The sequence below is a fragment of the Dama dama genome, chromosome 13 (assembly GCF_033118175.1).
Source record: "Dama dama isolate Ldn47 chromosome 13, ASM3311817v1, whole genome shotgun sequence".
Taxonomy (NCBI): Eukaryota; Metazoa; Chordata; class Mammalia; order Artiodactyla; family Cervidae; genus Dama; species Dama dama.
This window is the reverse complement of record NC_083693.1, coordinates 75,012,784-75,025,404: the sequence shown is the minus strand read 5'-3', so window position 1 is coordinate 75,025,404 and position 12,621 is coordinate 75,012,784. Positions and strand designations below refer to the sequence as shown.

Here is a 12,621-nt window from a genome sequence, read left to right as displayed (position 1 = left end):
TCCTTCCGATATAGGCTGTAAACCTCAGAAATTGGAAATGAATGAATTCTCATTTAATAGTAGGCACCAAGTGTATTCAATACAGAAGAATGTTTTGAACAGCTTTGAGCTATAATTCACATAGTTTATGATACACCCATTTAAAGTTTACAAGTAAGTGGTTTTCAGTATCTCCATAGAGTTCTATATCCACCACCATAGTCAATTTTAGAATATCTTCACCACTTGTAAAAGAAACCCCACACCTCTTCGCCATCACCCCACAACTCCCTACCCCTCTAGCCCTAAGCAACCATGACTCTACTTTCCGTCTCTGTGGATTTGCCTATTCTGAAAATTTCATATGAATGGAATCATGCAATTGTAGTTCTTTGTGAGTGACTTCTTTCACTTACCATGTTTTCAATACAGAGGTTTGATAGGAATTTAATTGGCAGTATAATGAACTGGTGAAGAACTAAGCTTCAGATAATACCTAAGGCCTTTGTGTAAACTGTATTTTGACACGATAGATGCCTATTGTTAAATCCTTGTCTTTGTCAGCTTGGGCTGCCTTAAAACTGCAGACAGGTCTGTCTCATAGTTCTGGAGGCTGGAAGTCCCAGATCAGAGTGTTGGTAGACTCAGTTCATGGGGAGGGTCCCCTTCCTGGCCACCTTCTTGCTGCGTCCTCACCCTTTCTGCTTTCTCTCCCTCCTCTTACAACCCCACCATGGAGGCCCCACCCCCATGGCTGACCCAGTCACACTGGGGCCAGGGTGAGTGTCGGGAGGACACGGTCGTTAGTGGCCCTCAGGAGGTACCGTGCCGCAGGTCGTCTGTCAAGCAAGTTTTGTGCTTCTGTTAGCACTTGCTAGAAAAAGGATTCTATCACTTTACGAAATGGGGACTTTTAAACACAGGGAGTAAACTGACTGGTGGCTGCCATTAAGTTCTGTAATATAAATATTACAATATTAAAATGACATGAAATAAAATGTTATAAGAATTTATTACTTTTTATGTTTTTAAGCAATTGTTTAAAAGTACAGTTTTTAAGAAGTTTTTTGGTGAAATGTGATGAATGTTTTATATTTATTTATATACATTTCCAACTTTTTGACTGCAGTCAAGGTTAAAAAGTACATGTTACTTCCTGTCTGGTAGCAGTGTGTATGTGCTGGTACCTGTATGCATCTGAAAGTTTGACACGACAGTGTTTATTAACCTCCTGTGCACAGTGCACTGTGATGTTTTCTATTCTCCATTTCATATTTTTAAAGTACTGGTTAACCCATTAAAGTAACATAAAAGGGACTTCCCTGGTGGTCCAGTGGGTGAGACTCCAAGCTCCCAGTGCAGAGGGCCTGGGTTCGATCCGTGGTCAGGGAACTAGATCCCACATGCCACAATTAAGAGTTTGTGTGCAGCGGTTTTTAAAAAATGATAGAAGAACTTTCAGTTTGGTGTTCGGACCATCCATGGGTTTCATGCATGGGGCAGAACCAGACACCTCTCCCTGGGTCCCTCGACATGTCCAGGATGGGATCACTGAAGTGGCCCTCCCACCCCAATTCCCTAGGACCACAGGCCTGTTTCCCACTGTCATTACAGGTACTAGTCCTTCTGTACACTTTGAAGACACATTTGCAGATATTTTCTCTTTTTTTGTTCCATAAGAATTACATTCCGGCTTCATCCATGCTGTACCTGTAAAATATTTAGCACCTGGGATGATGCCTATATGTAAATACACATAAGAACCAAATGTTGCTTTTTTTCTTCTTCCTTTTTTTAATCCCCCTAACAATGAGAATTTGACCTTTTAATGAAAACAAATCATAAACATTGTATTTTCTGTTCTGCAGATTCGTAATCAGCTCAACCAGGAACAGAATTCAAAGCTCCAGCAGCAGAAGGAACTCTTGAATAAGCGCAACATGGAGGTGGCCATGATGGACAAGCGGATCAACGAACTGCGTGAACGTCTTTACGGAAAGAAAATTCAGGCATGTGAAAAAGAAAATATTTCTGTGAGATAAAACACTGAAAATGGTTCATCCTCAGAGTGTACATCTTTGCCGTAAGGCCATCCTGCTGCCCCCCACTGCCATAGCTGATAGAACACGAATTGGCCATAAACCATAAAAAATGACAGTAGAAGTAAGTTCTTGTTCCCAATTTTAGTATATGTGCTGCCAAAGTGAGCACAAGTTCTTATTCCCAAAGACACAGTTGTTTCCTGGTGTGTGGAATCAAGCCATCCTGTCCGCACCCCAGACTGCTGCTGCTCACCGTGCACCGTCCCCAGGCGGCTCTGTCTCCCTCCACTGGGGAGCTTTGGGCCCTGGAGTCACGGTGCTGGCTCTGGCTGTGCGCATAGAGTCCTTGACCTTGTGTAGCCTGATGTACTTACTGTGAACTGAGAGTTGCTGTAAGGATTCTTAGAAGTAACCCATATGGAAGGGCTTTGTAAACTCTTGAGCAAAGTGCTATGTAAGGGGTTAGTGCTTTTTAAAAATCTTTATTTAGTATTTTGACTTTCAAAGGTAATGAATACTCATTGGAAGAAAGTTAAAACAGTATGTGCTAAGTCGCTTCAGTCGTGTCTGACTCTTTACAGCCCTGTAGACTGTGGCCCACCAGGCTCATCTGTCCATGGGATTCTCCAGGCAAGAATACCGAAGTGGGTTGCCGTGCCCTCCTCCAGGGAATCTTCAAAACCCAGGGATCGAACCTGTGTCTCTTATGTCTCTTGCGTTGGCAGGCGGGTTCTTTACCACTAGTGCCACCTGGGAAGGCCCTAAAACAGAACAGAAATGTTTAAAGGAGACTTGGACATCCTGCTGTCCTCCTCATTCTCCAGGGATGATACTTGCTAATGGTGCCAGTCTTTTGCTTAATATAGACAGAAAGGTATTCAATTTTTAATTGAAAATGGAATTGTAGGAATTACATCATAGCTCAGTTGGTAAAGAATCCACCTGCAATGCAGGAGACCCCAGTTCGATTCCTGGGTTGGGAAGATCCGCTGGAGAAGGGGTAGGCTACCCACTCCAGTGTTCTTGGGCTTCCCTTGTGTCTCAGCTGGTAAAGAGTCCGCCTGCAATGTGGGAGACCTGGGTTCTATCCCTGGGTCAGGAAGATCCCCTGGAGAAGGCAAAGGCTACCCACTCCAGTATTCTGGCCTGGAGAATTCCATGGACTCTATGGGGTCGCAAAGAGTCGGACACGACTGAGTCACTTTCACTTAACGTCATTTACACTGTTCTGTACCTAGTCTGTTTCTGTTTAACTGTAACATGGGTGTGTTTCCGGTCAGTACTTCATTCCTTGTGTAACTTCTGGTGGTTCTCCACATCCCAGGGCCCGTGTTCATGTTTTCCAGCCCTGTAGTCAGTAGAGCTCCCCGAGTCTTGCTGTTACTCCAGCACTTCATGAGTGTCTGTATCACAGGGAGCGTATGGGAGGATGGGCACCACTCTGTGTGGTGTCTGGCTGGCCCTGTGTTCCCCCAGCGGTGCTGCGGGCTCCAGGGGAGCAGGGTGCAGAGCTGACCAGCCCCACCCCTCGGCAGTGGAAGGGGAGCGGGCAGCCCGGCAGCTGGGACAGTGCTCCAGGAGCCCCTCATCCTCACTGAGTGCTGCTCTCGTGGTGGACCGGCATCCTCTAGGCAGCTCAGGGGGCGAGGGCTGGGCGTCAGGGGCTCTCCTAGTGGGGTGGGGGAGGAGGCCCAGAGGAGGACGGGTGCCACCGCTCCCATGGGCCTCATGCTTAGTGCTCCTAGCTAAAGAGGCCCTGGGTTACAAATCTGCACTGTTGTCTTTTAACCAGTGCTTAAAGGTCAGTGGTTCATATGTGTAACGCCCTGATTTCAGATAATGGCTCCCATTTCTCTGAATTAACAACACAGAGACCGTGGGCGAGGAGGCGTGCCCTTGCTCCACGCTTGCTTACGGTGGGTCAGTCCTCTGTGCACCCTGCGTGGAGATTGAGCAGTCAGTCAGCTCGTTGTAAGGAGTTGTTGGGCAGGTGTGAAGGCTGGCGCATCCCAGCTCTGTGCAGCTGGCCTACGGCCTGAAGAACCCAGGGAGTTGCTGGTGTTGCAGCCTGGGTCTGAGGCCATCTTTCCACAGAACTCCCTGCTTCCAAGGACCTCAGTCTTTGCCTTTAAGACCTTCAACTGATGGGGTGTCCCAGCCACATTATGGAGGGCAATCTGCTTTACTCACAGTCTGTTGATTTAAATGTTAAAAATACCGTCACAGCCGCGCCATGTTGATGGGTAAAATTAACCATCCCAAGCGGCTATACAGACATTACTGCTTACTGAACCTGATACATCAGGGCATCTCCCTGGAGAGGCTGGTGGTCCTGCAGAGATGTGTCTCCAACCCAAAGGTTTTTGGCACCTTTGAGCAGCTGTCAAAATCATGGACCCTGGGACTTCCCTGGTGGTCCAGTGGTTAGGACTCCACACTCCCAGTGCAGGGCGCCTGGGTCCGATCCCTGGTCAGGGAACTAGATCCTGCATACCACAAGTAAAGACCCACACGCAGCAACAAAAATAAATAAAAATAATTTAGAAAAAAAATCATGGACCCTTTCTCCGGAGTGACACATGCTCATGCATGCAGACTTTTGCAAACAGTTGGAGGAAAGGCATGGAAGTCTCACTTAGAGCCTGTCTGAGGAACTCTAAGGGTCCGTGTCTTCCTGTGAGATCTCTTTCGCACACTTTTGTGGTGGGGCAGTATACCGGGACCAGTGTCCTTGCTGAGAAGGGCAGAGCTGCCTTCAGGGAGCTGCTCAGAGTCTCACCCGTCCAGACTCTGTTACTGTGTCCTGGGTGTCTCCTTCAGTCCTCGTGACAGCCCTTCCCCCAGCTTTTCAGACAGGGCCGCAGAGGCTCAGAGACGTTCAATCACTTGCCCACGGCAGCACGTGACTAAGCGGGAGATCAGGGTTTGAAGCCAGGCCCAGAGCTCAGGCTTTGATGACGCCTCTCTGCCCGCCCAGGCGAGGGGGTCCCCGGGGGCTGCTCTGTCTCCCCTCACACCCAGGTCGGTGTTGTCGGGGCACCACCCATGCAGGACTGGGCCAGGGCCCTTTCCGGAGGCCCCACCCTTTCTAGGCACTGGGCTCCCAGGCTGGTGCAGCTTCCTACACGTGGCTTAGGTCTGAGCCGTCCGTCATACTAGGCTGACAGTTCTCCTGACTCATTTCTCTCCGTGTTGCAGCTGAGCCGCGTGAATGGCACGTCATCGCCCCAGTCGCCCCTGAGTGCGCCCGGCAGGGTGGCGGCGGTGGGGCCATACATCCAGGTGCCCAGCGCTGGCAGCTGCCCTGCCCCCGGAGACCCGGTGAAGCCCCAGTCCCTCACTGTCGCCTCAAGCGCTGCCCACGGAAGGTCGAAATCCGGTGAGTGGCCCTGGCCCTCTTCTGGGGAGAGCAGGGGGGCAGGGACCTCGGAGGGACCCCACCTCGTACTCCAGCCCCGGTGAAGTGTCCCTCAAGGAGCTGTGCGCCACCACGGTGATGACCATCCTGAGACTGGAGCGGGCCCTTTCTTGGACTCAGCATCCTTATTCTGGTTGTTCAAAACACAGCTTAGTTAAGACCTGGGTCTCTCCCACCACAGGTTTTCTTTCCCTTGAGGGCACTCGGTGGCCGGCAGGGGCACCTCCCTGCAGCCGGGCTGCTGCTTGTCCTGACCCAGCTGCCTCTCTAGGGGCAGAGCCCTGTAGCTCAGGGGTCCCCAACCTTGGGGCCATGGGCTAGGACTTCCTGTCAGATCAGCGGCAACATGAGATTAGAAACAAGTGCACAATAAGTGTAATGTGCTTGAACCATCTCGAAACCATCCCTCACCTCCTGGTCCGTGCAAACATTGTCTTCCACACACTGGTCCCCGGTGCCGCAGAGGTTGCGGCACATGCCGCACCAATCTGCTCTGCCTGCCCCATCAGCACGGGCTCCGTCCATCAAAAACTCCACACACCAGCCCTTTGGCCCTCGCCGCCCTGAGCTGTATGGTGTGACTGGACTCAGGCCCCTGGCTGCGTGCAGTGCATAAACTCCCTGAGGACGTGGGGTCCCTGCAGCGCCCCGGCTTCTCAGCCGAGCACAGCCCTGGTCTCCATGGAGAGTCCACACTCCTTTCTCAGAGGAAGACAGCCCAGTAAGAGTGCATGTGTGACCCTGATGCGTACGGTGCCGCGGCAGTGGGACGTCGCGGCAGGGGCCACCCGTCACGGAGGTCACAGTGCAGGTGCAGCCGCGCTCGTCACTCGTGACAGCAGGACCGCCAGCGGCCGGGCCTCCATTCTGGGGTCTTCACAGGTGGCGATCAGTCAGTCTGTGCACTGCTGCTTGCTTGCCTGGCACCTGGTCTGAGCGGCCACGCCGCTGGAGGACCCGGGGCTTACCCTGACCCTGGTGGGACGAGGTGTCCCCAGCCCTCCTGGGCCACGTGCCCTGGCACAGGTCCCTTCGTGGCCATGTCTCAGAAGCCACACGGCACACGTAATCTGCATGAAACTTGAGTGGCAGCTTTCGTTGATAAGCTGTTATTTATAGTTTGACCCACCCGATGGTGGGAGTAGATGATCATTGGGTCCAGTGGCAGGTAATTAGCACAGCCAGCTCCTGCTCAGCTTAAACGTTGCCAGCCTGCCCGAGCTGCCGGTGGCTCGCGATTCCCTCCTCTTCGTGGGCGTGCGCTGGTCCGCCTGGCCGGAGCCTCCCGGAGGAGCCCCCCATGGGGCCGGGAGGCCGTGTCCCCAGGGTTCGGCTGTGGCCCTGCCCTCCCCCCCCCCCCGCCCCGTGCTGCAGGGCGAGTGGGTGCAGGGGCCCCGTGCCAGCCCACAGCCCAGGCGGAGAGCCGCGGTGAGAAGGTTCCGGGGACTCTAATGTGTTGTCGGCTGTCCTTCTGGTTCCCTGTCGCACAGATGGCCGTGGTCAGCCCAGAGTGACCCGCTTGTGGACAGTGTCAGATCTCGACGTCGGGCCTGAGCGCGGCTCGTCGCAGCGCCCCACAAGCCCGTTTGCAAAGCGTATGTTGGCCGGCAGGCCCGCTGGGGAGCTCTGGTGATGCTGCTGAATCTGCAGTTCTTCCAAACTGACAAAGGCTGCTCCGCGTTCAGACCTGACCAGAAGGCCGCTGCACGTGGCCGGTCCCTGCCTCCCGGGCAGGAGTGGCGTCTAGGCTGGGCCAGAACCCAGACCTCCTCAGGAGGGGCCTGACAGGTGTCAGCCCAGCAGGGGTGTTCTGGTTTTGTTTTTACAGAATTAAGATGATTTTCTGAGTTCATCATGAGGCTTTTAGTTTTCGCTTCATGTGGGAATCTCCCATCACACGTATAGATGGTTGACCGTTGATAACAAAAATAGATGGGTCTTCCTTCTGTACCTCCTGCCTCATGCTGAAGAAGGAGAAGTCCTCGTCCCTCTCCAGTGCCTTTGTGCCTGATTTCCACGAACTCTCCCATGGGTCTGGCATTTCAGGAGCAGCTGGCAGCCCCGTTTCCTTTGACCCTTAGCGAGGCCAGCCGCCCCCTCCTGAGTCAGCTCTGTTTATTGCCCCTTAGCCTGGGGTTTGCCCTCGGTGCATCCTTGGTGAAACTGCGCGTCTGTGGCCCACACGGCCCAGCCTGATGACACCGAGGGGGGTTAGAGCGCACATCTCTGGACGGGGAGCGGCGTGGCCCACGAGAGCAAGGGGCTGGCTTGGCCTGAGGCCTGGGGAGTGCTCACCAGGGCTGGCAGCCAGGCTGGGCAGGGAGGCAGGGCGCGCGATGCTGCAGCCACAGGCAGACTCTGCCTCGGAGGTGCCGCCGCCCGGCGCCCTCAGGCCTTCTGCAGGCTGTGTGAGGCCGCGCCTCCCCTCTCCCCAGGTGCAGTGTGAGCTGCAGCAGAGCACTGTCCGGGAGGGTGGTCGCCCAGCCGCCCCTCAGCCGCCCCCGCCGTGCTGGCAGGGGGCAGGAGGGTCTGGACAGTGACCCGGGCGTCCCTCTTCCCCTCCAGTCTAGCCCCTGCCACTGCAGAGAGGCCTGACCCTCACTCCCTGAGAGCCAGCCTGTACCACCAGGGGACGCTTCTGCACCCTTTATCAGTTTGGAAAACACTGTTAAAAAGTGTGCCTTTTCAGTGACTTTCCTGAAAACCTGGGTTCACTGGTTTTCTGATCACTGCAGCAGACTGATGGCCTGCTCCTCCAATCACTGGGAACTGTACCTCTCTCCTGTGATCATGAATTATTTTCAGAGGATGGAAATTTCTAACAGACTAAAGTCAAATTTTTCTTTTAATCCCGGAAGCAGTACAAGTCAAACCTGTTACGAAGTCAAAAGATAAATTTTTTTTTATTGCTGTGTGTAATTGTAAATGTAAATAGTGTTTGAAAACCAAGTGCCAGCGCTTATGTTACTTATTGGTGTTGATGTAACGGGTTTGACCTGTATTTCAATGGGAGCTGAGAGTGTTTCTCCAGCCCTCTGGCCCCCCGCCGGGGGTGGAGCATCCGTGTGCTTGGTCGTGAGTCTCTGCACGCATGAGAGCCACGTGGGTGCTGGCAAGGCCCCTTGGCAGAGGCTGCCCGTGCGGCCCCATCAGAGTGTGGTGTCTCAGAGGTGATTTCTTTTGCTTCTGGCAGAGGGTTATTGTTACGTTGGTTAAACTAATTTCAAGAAAAGTTTTACTTAAATTCTGTGTTCTTTTCAAGCCAATGATGGAAACTGGCCAACCTTGAAACAGAATTCTAGCTCTTCGGTGAGACCGCCGCAGATCGCCGGCGTGGACTGGAAGGACGCGAGTGCCGAGGGGCCACTCAAGCAGGGGGCCGTCTCTAGCCAGCCCATGCCCCTGTCAGCCCTGAGTGCCCCGGAGAAGCTGGTAGGCCATCCGTCTTTGTCCAGAACACAAACAAGCCCGTACCGTAGCTGAACACACCCCTCTTTAGCCTTCGTCTTCGTCTAAGGGGTAGGAGGTGTCATGAGGCAAATTAAGCCTGTTAGTGTCCACGTGGTCCCCAAGTCTGAAGGAGTTCAGGACCCTGAGCACCTGAGCTGGGTGTGTGTGCGAGGCTGGTGGTCAGGATTGTCCCCCTGCTGTGTGCCCCCCTCGGCGTGCCCCCCGCCTGCTCACAGGCCCCTTGGAAGGAGGACAGTCCCTGGGTGAAAACGTGCTGAACTTGTCAAAACCTGACTTCGCGTTTGTCTCTAACGTCTTGATTCAGGGCATGGAGATCGGTAAAGTGCCGCCCCCCTTGCCTGGTGTCAGCAAGCCGCTGCCCCCGAGCTACGGGACGTACCCAAGTCCTGCCCCTGTGGGCCCGGGCTCCACCAACTCCCTGGAGAGGAGGAAGGAGGGCAGCTTGCCCAGGCCCAGCGCAGGCCTTGCCGGTCGGCAGAAACCCGCCCCGCTGCCCCCTGCGGGTGGCCCGCACCAGCCGGGCTCCTCGCAGCAGATTCAGCAGAGGATTTCTGTGCCCCCAAGTCCCACATACCCGCCGGCAGGGCTGCCTGCCTTTCCAGCCGGAGACGGCAAACCCGAGCTCCCCCTGACCGTGGCCATTAGGCCCTTCCTGGCTGACAAAGGGCCGAGGCCACAGTCCCCCAGGAAAGGGCCCCAGACGGTGAACTCAAGCTCCATATACTCCATGTACCTCCAGCAAGCCACACCGCCCAAGAGTTACCAGCCAGCAGCGCACAGCGCCACGAATAAGTCGGTTAAAGCAGGTATGTGGGCGTGTACTCCTTCTCCTGGGGCTGGGAAATCCTACTTCAGAAAATGCCAGTCTGTACCCTGAGTTCCGGGCCACAGGCTGTTTAGGGTTAGACTTGATTCTTAGTGAGTGATGTGTGGCTGTGGGCGTCTGTGTGAGAGGGCGATAAAGATGACATACACAGAGTGGTTCTGCCGGTAGACCCCAGCTCCCTGACTTCCCGTCTGAGAGCCCACCTGCCCACATTACTCAGGAAACCCAGGCCGTAGAAAGCTGACACCTCAGGATTTGCTGTCTCTTCTCCTGCTCTGTAGTGATTTGTGCAGGCCTTACCTGGGAGCTGGCAGCGTGGGGTCTGCCTGGACCTCGTCCCCTGGCCCCTAGCAGTCGCTTGGCCAGGCCCCGGGAGTGATGTGCGGGAAGGGTCTCGCTGCTTTGGAATCCTCTTGCAGTGCCCACAGGGACGAAGAGCCCTGGTTTGGGTGCGGGGAAGTCCGCCCCGGTCTCCTGGGGAGGCGGGTGTGAGAACAGAACTCGGCTCCTGCGTGCGGAGGCTGATGATGCTTCCTCCTGGGCGGCGGGATCTGGGCTTCGGGGCGTCTGGGGTCTCCTCAGAGTTCTTCCATGTGGGCTGCAATTTCCAGAATCTAGTTTGAGAATCTCCAGGCTCCCCACAGGGGCCCAGGGGGTCCTAGGTGGACATGCCAGCCCTGATCTGTGGCAGGTTCTGACCTTGGGGGCGCGAGGTGCACCAGGGCCACAGGGGGCCCTTCCTGCCTGAGGCGGCCTGTGGTCTTCGCCATTTGGTACAGTCCCAGGGTCACGTGGTTCTCCTTGGCCAGCAAACAGCAAGTGCCTGTTGAGGGTGGGTAGGCCAGTTTGCAGCCTTTTTCTTTTTTTCATCTGAAAAAGCCCTGATTGCATACACACCAATCAAGTAGAGTCTCCCTCCCCAGGGAGGGGTTGGCGGGTTCCCACAGCAGCGGCCTCTGGCGGGCAGGTGCTGAGTGCCGGGCCTGTCTCCCCAGTGTACGGGAAGCCGGTTCTGCCGTCTGGCTCCACGTCCCCGTCCCCGCTGCCCTTCCTCCACGGCTCGCTGGCCCCGGGCGCCACGCAGCCCCCGCCTCCTGCCGAGAGCGCCGAGAAGGAGCCGGAGCCCGAGAGCCCCGCGCCGCCCGGGGACGGGGCCGCCGTGGAGAGCCTGCCGCGGCCGCTCAGCCCCACCAAGCTGACGCCCATCGTGCACTCGCCACTGCGCTACCAGAGCGACGCCGACCTGGAGGCCCTGCGCAGGAAGCTGGCCAACGCGCCGCGGCCCCTGAAGAAGCGCAGCTCCATCACGGAGCCCGAGGGCCCCGGCGGGCCCAACATCCAGAAGCTGCTGTACCAGCGCTTCAACACGCTGGCTGGCGGCATGGAGGGTGCCCCCTTCTACCAGCCCAGCCCTTCGCAGGACTTCCTGGGCTCCTTGGCCGACGTGGACAATGGGAATGCCACTGCCAACGGGAACCTGGGCGAGGCTGGCCCCGCCCCGCCCACGGCCCCACTCCCTGCCGAGCCCGCCCCCGCCTCCGATGCCAATGACAACCGGCTCCCTTCCCCCGAACCCGAGGGCCTGCTCTGTCCCCCGAACACCCACCAGACAGCTGAGCCAGCTGAGGACGACAACAACAACGTGGCCACGGCCCCGTCCACCGAGCAGGTCCCCAGCCCTGGGGCCGAGGCCCCCTCTCCAGGGGAGGAGCAGGCGCCCCCGTCACTCGCTGTGCCGCTGCCCTCGGCCTCCACGGTGGGTGTAGACCTAGACCAGGGCACCGGCTTCCTGGCCAGACAGCCAGAGCTTGTCGGGGATACACCTGGGTTGGGTGGTGCCGGGCAGTGGGGCCAGCCTCGCCCTGGGGGCCCAAGGGTTCCTGAGTAAGGGGGCCAGCACTGGGATCTGGGCAGGCAGCGAGGGGAGGAGACCCTTCTAAACAGAGCGCTGGGGGAGAGCAGCGCTGAAGGAGCAGAGGGAGGCAGGCCCCTCGCCTGCGCCCCTTCGCAGGGGGAGCTGCTCAGCTCAGGGGCTCCCCTCGCCCCCTTCCTCTGGCGTCTACAGGGATGCCCCTGGGAGCCAGGCGCAGGCTGGTCTGCAGTGCCCCCTTCTCACTCATGGGGCTGCAGCTGGAGGCTCTGCGGGTGGAGCTCCGCCTCGGGCTCTAGGACCCGTCCTCCTGCCTCCTCCCCTCCGCTCCCAGCCTGCTTGCGTGGGGTCGCTTTGAAATCCAAAGCACGCTTCCTCCCCATAGAACAAGCGGACCAACCTGAAGAAGCCCAACTCGGAGCGGACGGGACACGGCTTGCGGGTCCGCTTCAACCCACTGGCGCTGCTTCTGGACGCGTCTCTGGAGGGGGAATTCGACCTGGTGCAGAGGGTTATCTACGAGGTGAGCGCGTGCCTGTGTGGGGCAGCGGCCCTGGCGGCCCCCGGCGGGGCTCACATGCCATGTCCCATGTTGCAGGTGGAGGACCCCAGCAAGCCCAATGACGAGGGCATCACCCCCCTGCACAACGCCGTCTGCGCTGGGCACCACCACATCGTGCGGTTCCTGCTGGACTTCGGGGTCAACGTGAACGCCGCCGACAGCGACGGCTGGTGAGGCCCCGGCTTGCATGGGGGCAGAGGAGGAGAGGAGACAGATGGCCCGCGTCCCGGGGCTGCACGTCCTCCCGGCCTCCGTTCTCGCGCTGGTTTTGCTAGAGGCTCCGCTGTGGTCACGCCCGTCACACGGCTGACCACAGAACGCAAGCTAAGCCTCTGCTGATCCGTTTGTTCTCAAGTGGCCAGAAAGCCTGTGTGGAGGAACCTGCGCCCTTGACTGTGAGCCTCAGGCCACAGTCTGCGCTGCCACCTGTCAACATCTGTTTCTTTATATCAT

General features: G+C 56.7%; 1 protein-coding gene across 2 annotated transcripts in view; it reads left to right on the top strand.

Moving 5' to 3' along the window:
• The window catches only part of PPP1R13B (protein phosphatase 1 regulatory subunit 13B), a 69,444-nt gene that overhangs the window by 53,773 nt on the left and 3,050 nt on the right, over nt 1–12,621 (top strand). The window contains exons 8-15 of one of the 2 annotated variants that reach the window (XM_061159531.1): nt 1,848–1,988; nt 5,220–5,400; nt 6,930–7,034; nt 8,702–8,871; nt 9,215–9,716; nt 10,732–11,492; nt 11,992–12,129; nt 12,205–12,338. In XM_061159531.1, the coding sequence (XP_061015514.1) occupies nt 1,848–1,988; nt 5,220–5,400; nt 6,930–7,034; nt 8,702–8,871; nt 9,215–9,716; nt 10,732–11,492; nt 11,992–12,129; nt 12,205–12,338 (2,132 nt within the window). The remainder of the gene's footprint in view (nt 1–1,847; nt 1,989–5,219; nt 5,401–6,929; nt 7,035–8,701; nt 8,872–9,214; nt 9,717–10,731; nt 11,493–11,991; nt 12,130–12,204; nt 12,339–12,621) is intronic. The other variant, XM_061159532.1, reaches the window with a different exon arrangement.